This window comes from Canis lupus, chromosome X (genome assembly GCF_003254725.2).
Source record: "Canis lupus dingo isolate Sandy chromosome X, ASM325472v2, whole genome shotgun sequence".
Taxonomy (NCBI): Eukaryota; Metazoa; Chordata; class Mammalia; order Carnivora; family Canidae; genus Canis; species Canis lupus.
In genome coordinates this window covers 44,445,124-44,465,471 of record NC_064281.1, presented here as the reverse complement: position 1 = coordinate 44,465,471, position 20,348 = coordinate 44,445,124, and the positions used below count along the sequence as shown (strand labels likewise).

General features: G+C 36.9%; 1 protein-coding gene across 9 annotated transcripts in view; it reads right to left on the bottom strand.

Moving 5' to 3' along the window:
* MAGED1 (MAGE family member D1) overlaps positions 1 to 20,348 on the bottom strand; it is a 63,698-nt gene that overhangs the window by 10,677 nt on the left and 32,673 nt on the right. For 3 of the 9 annotated variants that reach the window (XM_025468610.3, XM_035711658.2, XM_049107061.1), the window contains one exon: positions 6,105 to 6,313. The exons of 4 other annotated variants lie outside the window; for them this stretch is intronic. In XM_025468610.3, the coding sequence (XP_025324395.1) occupies positions 6,105 to 6,246 (142 nt within the window). In that variant the 5' untranslated portion in view covers positions 6,247 to 6,313. The remainder of the gene's footprint in view (positions 1 to 6,104; positions 6,314 to 20,348) is intronic. 2 more of the 9 variants (XM_025468616.3, XM_035711659.2) reach the window with 2 other exon arrangements.

Genomic DNA, 20,348 nt, shown 5'->3' with positions numbered 1-20,348 from the left:
ACTCCGAAAAATAGTTATATTCACAGCTATTGTTTATTACAGTGAAAGCATACTGATTTTAAATCAACAAAACTAAAAGGTACATAGGTAAGACTCCAGGAGAAACCAGGCATATGCTTCTGGTTGTCTTCTCTCAGTGGAGTTGTATGGTCGTGCTTCAATCTCCCAGCAAGATGTGGCAACCAGGGAAGTTTGCCTAAGCTGGAATTTTACTGGGGATCAGTCAGGTAGGCACGGGACACCAGCGTGGCTGACCTTAGCTACTCAACCTCCAGGCTTTACAGAGGTACCACAAGGCCACAGGCCCACTATAAATCACACTGTTAACAATCTAGTATGGCCCAAAGTTCCAAGCGAACCAAAAGGCACTCTAATCAAGCAGGATATTCCAAGGGCTTGGAGATTTTCCCCTGGGAGTTTGTCAAGAGCCAGACCTATCTTTAGAATGTGTAGATATTTTCTGGAAATCACAGGGTTTATAGAGCCCACACACCTGTGGAGTCAATGCTTTTACTGCATAAATAATCACAACTCCAACCTAACACTTAGTCTGAGTGGAGTGATTCAGAGATGCGATGAAGGAATTCATGCCATATCTGTAGTGGTGGGAGCAGCAGCCAGAAGAAAATCCAGTTTCTAGGAGCAGTATTGGTAGCAGGACCACGGGCAGCTAGTATCCAGTGTTCACTGGTGGCAGTAATGGTAGCCACCCAGCTAATAATTATGGCATGATTTTTGAAATAACAAATTATTTTATTAATTCTACTTTAGAAATGTTTTAACTTTTTATTTTGAAATAATTATAGATACATAGGAAATTGCAAAGATAGTACAGAGAAGTCCTATGTACCCCTTCAACCACTTCTTCCAATGGGCACAGTTATAAAATTATAATACAATATAAAAACCAAGAAACGACATTGGTATACATACATAGTTCTATCACATGTGGAGTTTTCTGTAGTAATCACCACAGCAATCAATATCCAGAATTATTCCACCTCCACAGATTTCCCTGTACTCCCCTTTACACTCACATTCATCAACCTTCCCTCCACTATCCCTAACCCTTAGCAGCCATTAATGTGTTCTCCATTTTTATAATTTTGACACTTAAAAAGGTTATAAAACTGGAATCACACCATTTGTCACACTGACTTTTTTTTCACTCAGTATAATGCTTGTGAGATACACCCAAACTGTTATATGTATGTATCAATGGTTTGTTCCTTTTTATTGCTGAGTACTATTCCATGATATAGATGTGGCACAGTCGGTTTAACAATTCACCCACTGAATCATATCTGAGTAGTTTCTAATTTTGGGCTATTATGAATAAAGCTGCTATAAACATTTGTCTACAATTTTTTTTTCTGTGAACAGAAGTTCTCATTTCTCTGGGACAAATGCTCAACAGTGCAACTGCTGGGTATTACAGTAAGTACATGTTAGTTTTATAAGAAACTGCCAAACTTTCCCAGAGTGGTTGTATCATTTTTCATTCTCATCAGCAACGTGTGAGTGATCCATTTTCTCCAAATCCTTGCCAGCATCTGTTGCATTTTTTTAGCCACTCTCATAAATGTGAACTAATAACTAATTGTGGTTCTAATTTCCATTTCCCTAATGTCTAATGATGTTGAAGATTTTTAACATGTACTTATTTATAGTCATCCATATATCCTCTTTGGTAAACTGTTTGTCTTTTGCCCATTTTCTAATTCATTTTTCTTCTTCTTTCTCTTTTTCATTTCTCTATTTCTTGCCTTCCGATGAGCTAAACTTTTTTGTAGAATTGGGCTATTCTATTTGTACCCCTCCAAAATTCATGTTGAAATCCAAACCTCACCATAGATGATAGTATTAGGAGGTGGGCCTTTGGGAAGTGCTTAGGTTGTGAAAATAGAGTTCTCATGAAAGGGATTAGTGCTTTAGAGGCTCCAGAGATACTTTTAATCCCTTCCACCATGTGAGGACATAGTGAGAAAAGGCCAGCTATGAAAAGACCCTCACCAAATGCAACCATGCTGGTGCCTTGATCTTAGGTTTCTCGGTCTCCAGAACTGTGATGAATAAATTTGTTGTTTATACCTAGTCTGTGGTATTCTATTATAGCAACCCAAATGGATTACGACAAAGTCTATTTTATTTATGTTTTGAGATATCTATATATATAAAAAACCACTGAGCCACCCAGGTGCCCCCGGGCCTTCATGGTTTCTAATGAGATGTCTGTTGTCATTGACTTGGTGTTCTTACAAGTAAGGTATCATTTCTCTCTCTGGTGGCTTTCAATATTTTTAATTTGTCTTTAGCTTTCAGAAGTTTGAAAATGATGCGCCTTGGGTGTAAATTTATTTGGCTGTATCCTTTCTGGAGTTCACTCAGCTTCTTAAGTCTATAGGATTATGCTTTTTTCCAAATTTGGGGAATTTTCAGCTACTTTCTAGCCCTTCTTTCTTCTTCTGTGACTATGACAAGTATGTTAAATTTTTTGTAATAGTCCAACATGGGCTTGAGGCTGTTTTTGTTTTTCACTTTATTCTTTTCTCTTGGTCTGATGGAATAATTTCTATTCCATCTTAGAGTTCACAGATTCATTCTGTCATATTATTCTACTGTTGAAGTCATCTATTGAGGTTTTTCTTAAAGTTCATTTATTAGATTTTTCAGTTCTTAAGTTTCTTTTTGACTTGTCTTTATACTTTCTATTTCTTTGGAAGATGTTCTGTTTCTTTGTTTAGACTTTCTCTTTTTCCATTTGTTCTAAGAATGCTCACAACTGCTCACTGAAACATGTTTATGAGGGACGTCTGGGTGGCTCAGCAGTTGGGCATCTGCCATCAGCTCAGGGTGTGATCCTGGAGTACCGGACTGAGTCCCTCATTGGGCTCCCTGCATGGAGCCTGCTTCTCCCTCTGCCTATGTCTCTGTCTCTGCCTCTCTCTCTCTCTCTCTCTCTGTCTCTCATGAATAAATAAAATCTTTTTGAAAAAAGAAACATGTTTATGATGGCTATTTAAAAATCCTTATTAGATGATTCTAATATCTGTGTCATCTTGGTGTTGATGTGTGTTGACTGTCTTTTCTCATTCTAGTCGTAATTATCATAGTTCTTGATATAACAAGTCATTTTCAAATGAATCCTAGATATTCTGCATAGTAGGAGGATCTGAATCTTATTTAAATCTTCTGTTTTATCACATGTGGGTAAGTCCACATTCCCACTCAGCCTCCACTGACACCTGAGAGAGAAGATCTCCTTTTTATTGATGGCTAAGTGAGAGTTCCAGCTTCATATTAAGGTTTTACTGATATCAGCCTCACTGGGAGGGACCTGGGTACCTCATTACATGGTAAATGTGTATCATTTTTAGTGCTGGGTGGTGATAAAAATCTCAATTCTCCACTAGCTTCTTTTAACATGACTTCATTGGTTAGGGAAAGATGCATCTCATTATCATCTTTAGGGATGGAGATCCAGGGTCCCCACATGGTTTCTGACATTGTGGAGATTGGGCTATTCCCACTCCCCATTTGCCCTACCCTGACACTCTGTCAGGAGACTAAAGACCTCATGGGCAAGAGTGGAAGTATACAGTCTCTCGTTGGCTTTTGTTGTAAGTGTAGGGCAAGAATGGAAGTATACAGTCTCTCGTTGGCTTTTGTTGGTAAGTGTAGGGCCAGAGTCTCCCCTCTGGCATTTAGCTAAAGTAGGGAAGTTACTGTCTAAAAATTTTTTTCTGTCTTGCTATTCTATCTTTGTCTTTTAGGTATATAAAGATGTTGGGGCTTTTTATTTTTTGATCTATGTCCTTACGTGTTTCTAGTTTGCAAGCTTCCCCAGCATCTGGTTTGGGATATATGAGGCCAAAAGAAATCCCAGGGAACTCACCACCATGTCATTCTTTGGGATCCAAATTCCCTAGAGGGTATGCCATCTTATCTCTAACTTTCAAGGTCTTCTCATGTTTGGTTTATATATAATCCCCAAGGATCAATAGGAAAAAGTACATCTACACCATTTGCCCTTCCTGCTGGAAGCAGAAGTCCTCAATTCTGATGCTTTAAAAAGAAAAAGTACAACTAACTGGCATTTCTAATGTACAATCATACTATAAGAAAAATAATTTGATCTCTTATTTTACAATATATACAGCACTTATCTTGTTGTCTTAGATGATTTGCTAAAACATCAAGAACAATTTGGGGTAATAATTTCAGTAAGTAACATACTTTTCTTTTTCCTGAAATGACTTTACCATTTCCCCAATTTAGAATGTTTGTTGCTTTTTTACAAGTAGTTTTAAAAATCATATTTAGTAGTTTCTCTTCTTTTTATTTTTTATATATTTTTTTATATATAGTAGTTTCTCTTCTTATTTTACTTATTCATAATGCTTCCTCTGTCTTAGTCACAAATCTAATCCACCACCTATTCCTGTTGATTCTACTATTTTAAGTACACCTTAACTACCGTCTATTCTATCATCCTATTGTTAGAAGGGAGCATGAATAAAGAGGGAAATGGAGAAAGAAAATTTGAAGAATGAGGCAGAAGAGGAATAGATGGAAGAAGGAAAGAAAAAAGAAGAAAACAAGGATCAAAGAAAGGATGAATGAAAATACTTGTAAATAAATGGAATAATTAAGATAAGGAAAAATAAGAGTGGAGAAAGAATAGATATTAAGTTGAAACAGAAAAAGCAGTAAGAAAGAGAATAAGGAACCAGAATGCAGAAGGAAGAAAAGATGTAGAAGAGTATGAAGGGAGACAGAAGGAGAGAGATTAATAAGTAGATGGAAAAGAAAGGAAAATAAAAAAAGGAGAAGGAAGAAAATGGGGAAGAAGGGAGCAAAGGAAGTAATACGGGAGAAAAGAGTGTGTTTGAAGTAAGAGGGACGGGGACAAGAAGAAATGATGTGGAGTCACACCTCACAAATGGCAGATTTCATTCTGCAGAGAGAATGTCCACTATAAGAAGTTCCTCTTTTTTCTCCTTAAATACCCAGTTCCCTTTATATTTGGTACCCACCAAAGTGCCCAAGGTCATTTCTCACATTATGTCACTCTTAAGGTAAGACCACTGTGGTTTTCAACTAGTAAGAGCCATGTGCCCCACATTTTGAATAGATAAATTTGTTTGCAATACTCATCATTTACCACATACTTTCTGCTGCTGGTTGTTCATCAGGTATGGATGTTATCTGACATTTCAGGTATGCAGGAAATAATAAGTTTTCTTTTTCTCTGCAACTCAATTTATAAATTCTGTGCCAGTTTCCCAATCTTTTGAGTGGTTGAAACTCAATCTCCAGCAGTATGGAGTTCTCCTCATCCCTTTCTTTGGGGTTGTATCTAATTTATGAGACCTTAGTGTTAAACCATCAGAATGGGTTCCGTGGAGTCTCCTATATCCATTCTGACATTCATGTGATAGATAGCTGGTTTACCAGTGTCTATTTAAGCAGGTAGCTGTTGAGTTGAGCCTCATTCTTTACTACAAAACCCTCTTGGGGTCTCTCTGAGGGTGTCATATACCACTCTTATACATGAGAAACATTCTGCTTCTCCTATCATATCTATTGCGATGGGGCCTGTTCAACTCTGTGCGGCTGACTTTGCCTAACATATCCTTATATTCCCATGACATCCTGAGCTGAGAGAAACTATGTGAGGAAACCCAAAGCTCAAAATCCCTACGGACACCATACAACCATTTCTATCTATTTTGTAGTCTTCATCAACAAGGAGCTGGTCTTACCCAGGAAGTGAAGCTAGAAGCCACATTGCTAGAGGAGCTCACAAACCTACCTTGGGGTTTCTTCCTATCCCTGAAATACAGGGCCTAGGTTTTTTCAGTTTTCAGGAACCCACAATAGCTACTGACTCTTTGCTTCCTGTCTGCTTTTCTTCTTAACACAATCAATGTGAAGCTGGAGGCACAGCCTTGAAAAGAAGTGCTAAAAACAACAAAAGGCTAAACAAATAAAAATCAATGACTTTTCTTGGACTCGACAGAGAAATGAAGTTTTAAAATAAACCACCATCCTGAAGTCTTGAGGAACAGGCAAATCCAGAATCACAAATGAGATATACTTACCTGAAACAGAAGCCACTAGAGCTATAAACTTGTAGGAACACTTAACTGATAATTTTGACAAGATGCTGGAGGCTGAGTGTGGACTAGAGTGAAAGTGAGAAACTCCTGGGAGTGGTAGTCTTGGGGGGAGGCACACTTTCATGGGCTTTACTTCCAGGAATCTCACCAGGTTCTCACAGTGCAGGTCCAAAAAAGACACCCTTGTAGTCCTGGCAGGAAGAGGGGAAGAATCTTTGTGAATATCTTTATGAAATATGCCCAGAGCCTTCTCCATAACAAAGGCCTAATTTCTAGGAGAAAAGATTACCAGGGCCTTGTTCCCGAGCCATGGAAGAAGGACATCCTTCTCATTCCAAACCCCTCTAGTTTTCCTATCTCATCTAAGACAGGGTCACAGAGAGGGGGACTACACAAGAAGAAATATCTGTAAAGGTCACAGGCCCACTAAAACTCTGAGATTTAATTGGAATCTTACAAAACACTCTCTTTTCTCCCATACCATACCACCACACCAACAGGGGCTCCAGTATATTAACAGTGGGTTACAGCTGAATGAACTTCAAAACAAAGACTCTCTAAGGAAGAAGACTTAAGGAAGCCTAAAGTCAAGAGAGGAAACAAAATCAAGGATGCTGAAAGAATATGGAGCCTTTGGCACCTAATGCTAATGGAAACTTTAAACAAAGCCCAGTCCTAACAATATTAACATAAATCTTCACACTAGAGACCAATCTATCTATTACCTAGTATATCATGTCCAGCTTTCAACAAAAAATTAGAAGGCACACCAAAAAGCAAGAAGAAAAAGTCTGAAGAGACAAAGGAAACATAAAACTCAAATATGACAGAGTGTTGGACTTATCAGATGGGGAATTCAACACACTGTAATTAATATGTTAAAGGACCTAATGAGAAAAGCAAACAACACGCAAGAATAGATATGGGTAAAATAAGCAGAGTGATGGAAATTCTAAGAATCAAAAGGAAATGCTAGAAAAAAATCCTAACAAATGAAGAATGCCTTTGGTGACTCATTAGTAGACTAGACATAGCTGAAGAAAGCTGGAAGGTAGATTAAGAGAGACTTTCTAAACTGAAAGGTAAACAGGAAAAATAATTTTTTAAAAAGGAACATTTAAGAACTGTGGGAAAATTTCAAAATATGCAGCATATGCATAACTGGAACACAGAGGGAGAAGAATGAAGTGGAAGAAATATTGCAAATAATAGTGGCTAAGAATTTTCCAGAATTAACAAAGACAACAAAGTACAGATCCAGGAAGCTCAAAGAACATCAAACAGGTAAATATTAAAAGATTTACACTGAGGCACATTAATACTCAAAGAGAATTAATGCATAAGACCAAAGACAAAGAAAAAATCTTGAGGGGCACCTGGGCGGCTCAGTGCTTGAGCGTCTGCCTTTGGCTCAGGTCATGATCCCGGGGTCCTGGGATCGAGTCCCACATCAGGCTCCCCACAGGGAACCTGCTTCTCCCTCTGCCTTCGTCTCTGCCTCTGTGTCTCTCATGAATAAATAAAATATTTTTTTAAAAAAAGAGAAAATCTTGAAAGAAGCTAGATGAAAAAAGTTTCTCATTTATAATGGAACATGGTTAAGAACTAAAAGCTTCTCATCAGAAACCATGCAAGCAAGAAGAGAGTGGAGTGAAATATTTAAAACATTAAAGAAAAAAACCCACTGACCTACATTTCTATATCTAGCAAAGTATCCTTTAAAAGTGGAAGAGAAATACTTTCTCAGACAAACAAAAACAAGGAATTCATCACCTTTAGATCTATCCTACAAGAAATGTTAAAAGATTTTCTTGGAGCAGAAGGAAAACAATATATAGCAGAAACTTGTAATTACATAAAAACAGGAGCATTGGAGAGGGGACAAATGAAGCTTTCCTTCAAAGAGGAAATCAAAACTGCAATGATAGGGGAGCCTGGGTGGCTCAGCAGTAGAGCATCTGCCTTCAACTCAGGGCGTGATCCCAGAGTCCTGGGATCGAGTCCTGCATTGGGCTCCTCGCAGGGAGCCTGCCTCTCCCTCTGCCTATGTCTCTGTCCCTCTCTCTGTGTCTCTCATGAATAAATAAAATATTTTTTAGAAAACTGCAATTATAGATAATTTGGCGTGCTTTAATCAAAGGAAATTTATGCGATACATTTCTCCATTATTGCATGCAACACATAAGAGAAACATTTCAAACATAAACATATATCAAAAATAAAAGAATGGAATAAATTATGGCATACAATAAACAAATGATGTATTAATATCAGACATAGTACTTTAAGGCAAAACATTTTAGATGAAAAAGTTCGCGGCATAATATAAATAATACACAAATCATAATTTAACAGATATGCATGAAGAAATACTAAAACCAAAATCATAGAGGAGTTAATGATAGAATAATCATGCAAAATAATGGGTCCTTCTTGAAATTTCTACATAGGTTCTATACATTGAGACCCAAACATAAAACATTATGGTGCTTCCTACTGGGTATCTACCCAAAAAATATAAAAACACTAATTTAAAGGGATATACGCTTATTGCAGCACTATTTACAATAGCCAAATTATGGAAGCAGCCCAAGCAATCCACTGACAGATGAATGGATAAAGATGTGATGTATATATACAGTGGAATATTAAGCCATAACAAAGAACGAATGGAGCTAGAGGGTATAATGCTAAGCAAAATAAGTCAGAGGAAGACAATACAATATGAATCCATTCATATGTGCAATTTAAGAAACAAAACCAACAAGTAAAGGAAAAAGAGAAAGAGAGAGAGAAACCAAGAAACAGACTACAGAAAGCAATTGATGGCTACCAGAGGGGAAGTGGGTGTGTGTGTGAAATAGGTGACAAGGATTAAAGGTGACACTTAATCATGATGAGCACTGAGTTGTGTATAGAATTGCTGAATCAGGGGCATCTGGGTGGCTCAGTGGTTGAGCATCTGCCTTTGGCTCAGGTAGTGATCCCAGGGTCCTAGGATCAAGTACCACATTAGGATGTCCATAGGGAGCCTGCTTCTCCCTCTGCCTATGTCTCTGCCTCTCTGTGTGTCTCTCATGAATACATAAATCATAAAAAACTTTAGAAATTGCTGAATCACTGTATTGTACACCTGAAACTAATATTATACTGTATGTTAACTATACTGGAATTTAAAAACTTAAAAAATTTAATAAAAACATTATGTTGCCTCAAAATGCGCACTACAGAATTCTTAAATCCTTCTTCTGTGTTTTTGGGTAGAAGTTAACTTGATTTATATATGTGCAAGTATTTTAAAAGAAATTTTAAAGTATGCCTACTAAATGCTATGCATTGTGTAAGTCCTGGGGAAACAATGATGAGAAAAAACACATTTATTACCTGTTTTCAAGGACTACTGGATTTCAGTCAAATATGAACAAAACTTAGTCCAGTTAGACCTGCACAATTTTGAGATATTTTTATTGAGTTTGTGATGCCAATTTGCACCATAAGAGAAGGCAAAGTGACCTCCCAAGATTATATCAAATGATCTTGGCATAAACTTAAATAGGTTACATCTTCCTTCACATTGAACAATTTCTTATTCCCTTCCAATTGATTCCTCACTCCCATCACCACAGCAATTAACATTTCATTTAGGGAGAAGGTTATCAGAAGAAACAAGAGGAGGAAGCCTGCAAGTAGAACCTCTATGCAGTTTGAGGGTGTTTGTTTGATATCTCATCAGATAATTGTACCACATGGGCTTTTGGTATCTTATGACTTGGAGACCTGTCATTTGCACTGGAAAATTCACAGGTATATCTGAATGTAAATGTTCTTAGATACCTGGGATATGATTTAGCTCCACAGGTGTCCTCAATGTTTAGCATCAATATAAAACTTATAAACCACCTAATTTGAGAATCATGAAGCATTAACAACTATAACGGATATAGACCTGGACTTAAGTCATCACATACTTGAGCTTAAGGCATTTTCTGATTTCATTTAATGACACAAGAATCATCTGAAAAACACTGAAAAGATGGTCCATACCAACTCCAACATTGCACATACACCCCCACATGCACAATGATACATACACTGCATCTGAAATTTTTAGAACATAATGTTATATAATAATTATTCTGATAAAACATTTTCCAAGATATTAAAAAGCCTTTGCAAACTTCTTTATAATTATATAATATCCCATTATATAAATTTATCTACTCAACTAATTAACAAAGGTGTAGTTTCCATTTATTTTTGTTCATCAGATTATCATTGTGGTGATTTTTCCCCACAAAGCTCTGTGCATATCTCCAATTACTTCCTTATGATATATTATTAGAAATAGAATTACTAGGTCAAGGGGGTATGAACCATTTTAAGGCTGTTATTCAATACCAAAATGCTTTCCAGAAAGTTTTTACAACACTAGTAATATAGAAGAGTTCTCATGTACCCTTGATCATATTAAGTATTTGCTTTAAAAATATTAGTCTGGTTAAACAAAATATTTAATTGATTTAAATTGTATTCATTTTGTGATTAATGAAGGGGAACACACTTTCAGTGTTTTTTAGTCATTTCTACTTCTGTGAGAGTTTTTTAAACATTAAGGATATTAACTTTATGTCTATCATATTCATTGCAAATACATTTTTTTTGGTTTGTGGCTTGAATAAATAAATAAATAAATAAATATAAATAAATAAATAAATAAATAAAACCTTAAAAAGAAAAGAAAAGAAAAGAAATAATAGCAATCAATCTTGCTCGTGAATTCTTGATCTAGGATAACCTGCAAACTATTACTTTCTTTTCCACTGTCATTTCCTCCATTTTTTAGAAAAACACTAGGGGTGTCCTTACCCATTCAAAACCCAAGTAAATATTCATTTTTATGGAAAGTAATTCAGAAATGCATACTTATGCCTAAAATAATCTATGCTTTCTCAGTAATTTACCTATGAAACTTTGTTCTTAGCTGGAAATCAAAATATCTAAATTATTCTGATGTTTAAACAATGACAGAAACTTCTTTTATAGCATGAAGAAAACACAATACAAATTTAGCAGAATATTGAATGCGACTTTTAATATTGCCTCAAAATTTTAGTTAAAGCCACATAGCTTAAAAAAAAAAAAAGACACCAAGTATCTCCCTATCCTAAAGGGAGCCACCAAGGAGTTCTGAACAACACATTCTTACAAGACTTAGTCAGAATAGCAGACTAGTCACCCTACTGATACATATTTTATCCCTTCTCTGACCAAATGTGCTTAAGAGACCAGGAAAAATGAGAGAATTCACAGTGTTATAAGTCCTTGTCTTATAAGGAGTGGTCTCCCTCCTTTGTCAAGGCCATGAGAGGAGAGATCCAAAGAATCACTTATAGAGTTTGGGGAAGCCTGCATAGGATAAGAATAGAGGGAAGTATTTTAACACATTTTGGATATTTAATAGTTTCTCTCCAGATTGAAATTTCTGATGGTTACTCAAGTTTGACTCACTCCTAAAGGCTTTTCAACATAGACTGCATTCCTATGGCTTCTCTTCACTCTGTATTCAACTATACCAAATTAACATTTGAACTCTGGCTGAAAGATCCATGATCATTACATTTATAGGGTTTATCTCTACTGATGAATTTTCTGATGTTAACAAAATCAGAAGCCTGGCTAAAGGCTCTTTAATGCTCTTTAGATGTGTTTTCTCACCATCATAACCTTCTTGGTGACCTGTAATCTCTGAAATTGGGTAAAGTTAAGATCCTGTGACCCACACCATAGGCTGCCTATCCTATGTATGGGTTCATCCTCATGTAGGACAGTGTCTGAGATTAGAGCACGATTATTCCAACATTTACTATAGTCTTGGAAGCTCCCTGGTTGGGAGCCAATCCTGTATCTATCCCAAGCCTTAAACATCTATCCTTTGAAGGGACGTTAATCTGTCTCTTTAACTTTATACTCAAGTATAAAGATTTACCCTTGATATATGTGGTCATGTCCCCTGTGATCCAAAAATCTTCAAACCCCTGATGTTGAATATGTTTCTCATTTTGTTCAGACTCTTCCTTCTCATCTTGATAACAAAAATTTTAGAAGTACAACTGTCACTTATTATCTGATACTTGGCAGTACTAAGGAAACCAACAAGCTCAAAGGAGAAGAGAGGAGAAGGAGAAAAAAGGAAGAGAAAAAAGGAAAACTAAAAAGGAAAGGATTATCTAACAAGTCTCCACTATATAGCTTCTTAAGAGGGAAGCCAGGGACTGGATTTACCCTCCAATCTGAAAAAAAGAAAAACACTACAAAAAAGGACAAACACATGAAATCATTGTTTCTAAGACATTAGACACTAGGCAGTAAAAAACCGTGATCCCTGAGAGATTGGGAGGGGGCAGGGGAATGAGGTGAGCTTTAACAATTTGGATGTTTCCAGCTCATAGTGCAATGAAGGAGAATGCAGTCAGAGCCCAGAGGTTTTCCTTCGTTGAGGTGACAGATGACATCAGAAAGACCAAAGCAGCTAGAGGTCGGAGAACAGAATACCAAGAAGCAGAGAACTGCACTTAAGCAGAATTTTGAAAAATTTTGAAAGATGCCATAAAGTATTTGGCAGAATACTGATCAGTTAATGCATAAAAGTAAATTACCCAAAGCTGGAGAAAGAACCACTTGAAAAGATTAGAGGGAACAAGTGTCAAAAGCTCAAACAGGTCTGGGGGATCATGCCTCTTCCCGCCTGTTCCTACCATCCACAGCAGAAAAACTCTTTAATTCATGAGGCATGGGCTATTCAGATGGGACTTGCCTCAGTAGTCTGGGATAATTAGTTTTATGGAAAACATTGCTGTGGTCCTGCCTAAAATCTTAAAAGCAAAACTCAAAAAAGATTTAATTGCTTCCAAATAACTGCATCTCATAGTAAGTGTCAAGAAGATGTATAATAATACAAAGATATCTAGCACCAAAAGGCAAAAAATTTACCAAAATTTCACCAAAATGTAAAGTTCAAAAGGTAAAGTTCGTAATGCCTGGCATTCAAAAATGATAATAATAGTAATAACCAGGCATGCAAGGCAGCAGAAAAATGTGAGGGGGTAAAAATCGATCAATCCAAACTGACCCACAACTTTCATATGTGTTATATTTCGCAGACAAGCTCATTTAAAAAGTTACTATAACTGGGGTGCCTGGATGGCTCAGTCAGTTAAGAATCCACTCTTGATTTCAGCAGTTCAGGTCATAATCTCAGGGTGGTGAGACTGAGCCTTGCCTCAGGCTCTACCACACTGGCCTGCTTAAATTAATCTTTCTCTCCCCCTGCCCCTCCCTCTACTCCCTACAAGTGCTTTCTGTCGCTCTCCCTAAAAAGTTACTATAACTGTGTTCCTTATGTGCAAAAACCTAGAAGAATTGTCATATTAAGTAGAGAAATGAGACATTATTAGTAAGGTACAAATCATGTCTAGTAATAAAAATCATAATATTTGAAATGAATTTACTGGATGGAATTAACTAGTAAATAAATTAGTGAACTTAAGACATAACAGCAAATATTCTAAATGAAATAAAATTAAAATACAAAAATAAACAGCACATTAAGTGCTTTTTGTTCATGCCATTTCCTCTTCTGGGAATACTCTTCCCCCATCCCAACCATCCATCCATCCTTCAACCAATCAATTCTGAATCTACATGAGAGACTTCTAACTCTGGGAAATGAACAAGGGGTAGTGGAAGGGGAAGTGGAAGGGGGGATGGGGTGACTGGGTGACAGGCACTGAGGGGGGCACTTGACGGGATGAGCACTGGGTGTTACATGTTGGCAAATCGAACTCCAATAAAATATATATATAAATTCTGAACCTACCTACCTTCTGGTCTCAGTTCAATTGTCACTTCCTCCTTCGTTGGCCTTCCAGAGTAGGTCAAACTCTCTTTAAACTATAACACTTATTACAATGTCAATCTCACAAATATTTGGGTCTGTGATCGTCTGTCTTAAATTAGAAGACAGTAGCTCCATGAGGGCAGAGAAAACATGTTTATTTTTGTTTGCCCTGGTATCTCCAGCATCTTGAACTATGCCAGTCTTATAGTACCCCTGTACGCTGAATCCTACCTATATCTGTTACCTCTGGGATTTTGATCTTTTAATTATACCCTCTCTCTCATATCTGCAACCACTCTTTCCTGGCTATATCCTACCTAGCATCCCTTCTTTCTTATTAAATAAACCTCAACTTTTATTATAGGTGACAACGTTCTCAGCTGTAAACTTACATTTCCCTGACCCCCTTGCAGACAGTGGTAGCCATATGTGTCAGTTCTGTTCAATGGATGTAAGTGGAAATTGTTGGGTAAGATCTTGGGGAAAGCTCTGTAAAAAGGAGACTACTTCTACTGACAAGGTATTTTGTTCTCTCCTCTTCCCTACCTTCCTACCTGAGACAGACATGATGGATAAAGTTGTATAAGGCATCCTGCAACCACGAGGCACCTGAAAGATGGGAACCACATGCTAAAGATCATGAATCAAAAAAGTATGTGTATGTGAGGGGCCTGAGACATTGATAAAATCATGGAGGTCCTGGACCTCAATCCGTTGGATTTTAGATAAGATAAAGACACTCCCTAATCATGTTAAACAACTCATTTTCAGATTTGTTAACATGAAAAATTTCTCCTGCATGTACACAGTCTTTAACAGACTATCTCATTCACAGATGATTCCCTCTATGACTTACAATGTCTATGATTTATGACTTATGATCTCTACACACTGTCCCAATTCTCCAAACTATCCCACTAGCATGCACACTACTCTATTACTCCCATTTCTGCACATACATTGTTCTATCCTGTACTATTATACACACAATGTCCATACAGTACCATGACTCACTGTCAAATACAACTAGTTCTAATCAACACATACCACTGCCACCCCGTCACACCTATAATCACTCAATCCCTAGACTATCAGTGTCTAACACATTCACAATCACATAGTTCACAACCCCACTATAAAACCTTCATCATCTTCCAAAACTTTCTCACATGCTAATGCCATCTCCCTATTATATACACTCACAACCAATACCTACATCGCCTCTATTATCACATACATAATTTTCCTGTTCCTCACTGACACCTGATACTCTGCATTTTCCCATATGCTTCATTCAACAACCCCCCTCAGGCATTCATGATATCCACACTCCAAATTATCATAAAACTTTTCCATTCCCCCTTATCACACATACTCACTGCATCTGTCTGCTCCCGAAAGTAAATATACTTCTCATTTCCCCCAGCATGACACATATACAAACACTAACCCTATCACTTCCACTATGAATCTATCTTCTATCATTACTTAAACTTTCCCCATTACACCATTTACGTCCTCCTATGACCACTTGAAATATCCCTCCACATTTTTACACACAACAATCCCACTTTCTCATTGTGTCCTTTAACACTACTCTCTCCTTTCTTACTCTCTCACACAACCATACACATGCACACGCACAGTTCTCATCTTCCACAGTATGACATACTTCCCGTCCTTAACTACCATTATCACATACATTCTGATGTTGTCCTGTCACTATCATTCACATTGCCCCCCTTCATTTTCAGTGATTTCAGACCATTCTCCCCCATCATTCACATTGATCCCAATGTCATGATTATCACATATATCTTGCTTGCCCATATCACTCCCACTATCCCACTGTCACTCAATACTCTCCCCATCTCTGCAAACACATGGCCCAAATCATCCACAATTTTACACATGGTGCCCATCCCCTGAAGTCCCATTTCCTTTTCTCCCTTCCTTTTCTTCTCCCTACCTATATGTACACACTTTCCCTACATGCGGATACTACATGAACCCAGATAATACAGAGAAACTTCTCACCCAAAGCCTCATTTCAAAGCTCTAGTAAGTAGAGGTACATATCACACTCAAAAGGTACAATATTTAATGTTCCCACTTGGTAAATAGTTGTGAATGGATTCCTTTTGATATATTTGCCTTCAAGAAGCATTTCTTCATGTTTTGTTACAGTATTTAGATGAGGTTTTTAAACATTTCACTAATGTGTCTTTAATTATGATCTATGCAGTTAAGCTATTTGCACTATACTTAAGTCTTCCTAAAATATCCTAATAGCTTGTTTCACTACAGCAAAATTGTGATATTTTTGGTCCTGAAGAGACAGAGAGCTTCAAGCAAATGGCAATACTGAATATATCACTGAGATGTTAGAGGGAACACTTAATCTTTACTTCTCATGTTTCCATGCAGAAGAACTTCAAGTAGACTAGCACTCCTGCTTTTCTGCCCACTGGAGGATGAATGAGTTATAAGACTAGTATGTTTGAGAGACATACCTGAGTGTGCTTGGCTCACGCCCTTGCTCTCTGCTTTTCTCCCAGGGGTCTGTATGCTTATAGAAAACATGCATTCTGACTATCTCTTTGCCATGCAATAGGGGCCTACTTTTGGCCTGGAGTCTCTTGGCTTTCAGCATTGTGTGTAACTGCCTAGATACGTCTACCTAATTCTGGGGCCCAGCATGAGGAAGTTCACACCAAAACCACCTTCTCCAACCATCCTTATTATTAATGAAGATATTTTGATCTCCATCTTTCTGATTCCTTGGTTCTGAACCTAGGCAGGGAAGACAAGTGTTATTTATTGGTTGGTTGCTTACAATTCCCACACCACTGAAATCATGGAAATTCTTTATTGGCTTTATCCATGTTTTAACACAGAGAAGTCTCTAAGTGAAGTCTGTTTTTGATTAGCACTTAAGACAAACATTTGGCAACAACTAAGATTAGGTCTAAACAAGAAAAGTGAATGTCCACCATCCCTAGACTCTCAGTTCCTCTGGCTTGGGGAGTCCAAAATCTGAAGGAGTAGAGTTACCATTGTACAGTAGGTACTACTTAATCAGAATGGTGGGGAGCAGGCACCAACCAGATCTATCTTCCCTGGCCATACTGTTAAGTCCTAGGAGGGCAAAACCAAAGAGCTCTGTCATGGGATGGGGTGGCAAACCTTATATGGAGTATCAGAAAGGGGCTTAGCCATTCATCCAGATGTATGGAAGCCTTGTTCTCTTCTCAAAATAAATAAATCCTAAAAAAAAAAAAAAAAAAAAAAAACAAGGGGCACCTGGGTGGCTCAATGGGTTGAGCGTCTGCCTTTGGCTCAGGTCACGATCTCGGGGTCTTGGAATTGAGCCTTGGCATCAGGCTTTCTGCTCAGAGGGAGTCTGCTTCTCCCTCTCCCTCTGTGTTTTTGCTCACCGTCTCTCAAATAAATAAATAAAATCTTTTTTTTTAAAGAAAGATCAATAAGAATCATTTCTTAAAAAGTAAGAAACCTTTTAATACAAAACTAGAATTTAGTCTCATAGGATGTGCTTGTTAACAACAAATTCTCTGAAAATTTAGATCTAACAGTCATTTTAGTTTTCATTCTTTTTGCTAGTTAGCTTCATGCTAGTTTTTGAACCTTTGCATACAAATTTAAATACTGTGTTTGTCTGCTGTCCATGAAAGAACACCATTTCAGAGTACAATTTGTGTCCAAGGTTACTAGGCCCAAATATTGGAATTTTCAGTTCTACCCTGGGACAATCAGTGTTGTGAAGAAATGCCAACTGTTCTCTAGAAATACAGCAGAGTAAGGATTAGAATTCATATGTGACCTCTTTTGCAAAGGAACACTTTTCATACTCACACATAGTTGGTGTTCTAGAGGTACTGACCCAAATACACCTTTTCCTATTTACATCAGGGCTTAAAAAGTGATCATTCATAAAAACAAACATATAAACAAAAGTATGTCTCAACAAAATGAAATAAAAACTGTTGGATAAGATATGTGAAAACCTGACTAAAAAGTAATAACAACACCTAAGAAAAGTCAAGTACAGCACACACATATCAAAAATTTTCTGGAAACTCAAAGCTTTAAAACATTCCAATTAAATAATAAAATGAAAATGATGGGTCACTAATGAGCTCTGAGTTACTGGACTAGAAAATGAAATGCAAGATTTATATCAAAGCACTGAAATAATAATAAGAATTACTATTATTATAAAGTAATAGAGTCAGTGAGGGACAAGATACTTAGGGACCTACCAGGTGACTATGGGTGGGTAGATATAAAGGAGAAAAGAGACATGGAGAAGAAAGGCCATATTAAATAAATGACAGAAGAAAATTTCTCTCAGCTATAGAAAGGGCCCTCAGAGTTCCAGACAAGATTGATTTATTTATCCATTCACCCATCCATTTATTAATTTATACTTCATACAGTCATCTTATCAATACATTTAATAAGGATCTATTATGTGTCTGGCACTCTTCTAGACACTTGAGATATATCAGTGAGCAAAAGAGACAAAAAAAAAATCCCTGTTTTCATGGAGCTTACATTCTAAGACACACTTTAGGCATACCCTGATCAAATTCCTGAACTCAAAAAATAAAGAAAACATCCTATAAGCTTACAGATAGAAAGGAAAAATTGCCTAAATTGGAAAAAGTACACTACACACACACAGGATTCTCATCAGTAACACCAAACTTCATGATATCATTCACTAATTTTCCCAGAAATGGCTTTATTAAATTCTCAGGGAAGGTGAAGTCAGTCTGACCCAGAACCTGTTTTCCTGGAAGACCTTAACAAGGGCAATAGTACCCATTCCTCATTCAACTAGATTTCCACTTGCTTTTCAATTTTTTTTAAACTAAATAACATGCTGTATATAGTATCACCCAGTAATACATATAGGTGATAAAACTGTAAGAAGACCAAGGTGAGGGCACCCCGGGTGGCTCAGCGGTTTAGCGCCACCTTCGGCCCGGGGCGCGATCCTGAAGACCCGAGATCAAGTCCCCCATCAGGTTCCCTGCATGGAGCCTGCTTCTGCCTCTGCCTGTGTCTCTGCCTCTCTCTCTCTCCTCTCTGTGTATTCTCATGAATAAATAAATAAAATCTTTAAAAAAAAAGAAGGAGAAGACCAAGGTGATTATTAATACATAGACTACTGCTATCTCTAGGTGGAAGTAGACAGGACTGAGACCAGAAAAGGACACGTGGGGAGGGTGGACACTAAGGTACTACTAATGTTCTATTACTTGTCCTGGCTAGTGGGTTTACTGGCGTCACTTTATTTATATTATTTTAAATGTAAATAGCAATTCGTTCAACAAATAAGTGCCTATCATATATCAGGAATTATTATTATTATTCAGGCACTGGGGACACAGAAATAAGACAAATAAAAATCACTGTCTTTATGGAGCTCACAAATTATAAAAATAAATAATAAAAATTTCTAGAGCCTAAGTACAAGAACATACAAACTGAAGGGGTCTACCAAGTGTCCAGCACAATAGATGCAATATCTACATATGATCATGAAATTTCTAAATATCAGTTATAAAATGGAAATTCTAAAAGCTTCCAGGAATCAGGAATGGAAATAGTCCAGACTGAAGCAGAACAGAAGGCCCTAGAAAGGGGATTTCCAGAAAAAAATTTGTTTGGATAATCTGACTTGTGTTGAAATAAAAAAGACATGATAGATCTGATGGAAAAGATAGGAATATATTAAAAATATGAAGATGAAAAGCAATTATTAACTCTAGAAATGACAAAAATGTATACAAGAGAAATGTAATCACAATTAATCACTTGTATCTTTAGTGTACAGTGTTTGCACAATTATGACATAAACATTATCATTAACCAAAATATATGCTACAACGATGTTAAAGAGGTGGAGAAGAAAAGTGGAAGAGAAAAAGAGTTTAATCTTCGTCTACTATAACAGGCAATCAACAGTTAATATCTGAAATAATGCAAGAAATATTATAGGCATTTTTTATAAATTTATTTTTTATTGGTGTTCAATTTGCTAACATACAACACCCAGTACTCATCCCATTATATAGGCATATTTTAATTGCACTTCATTTTATTGAGCTTCATGGATAGTTGCATTTTTTTTTTTTTTTTTTTTTTTACAAACTGAAGATTTGTGGCAACTCTGCATCAAGCAAGTCAATTGGTACCAATTTTCCAACAGGATTTGCTCACTTTGTGTCTCTGTGCAACGTTTTGGTAATTCTTGCAAGATTTCAAGTTTTTTTTAGTATTATTATATTTACTATGGTGAT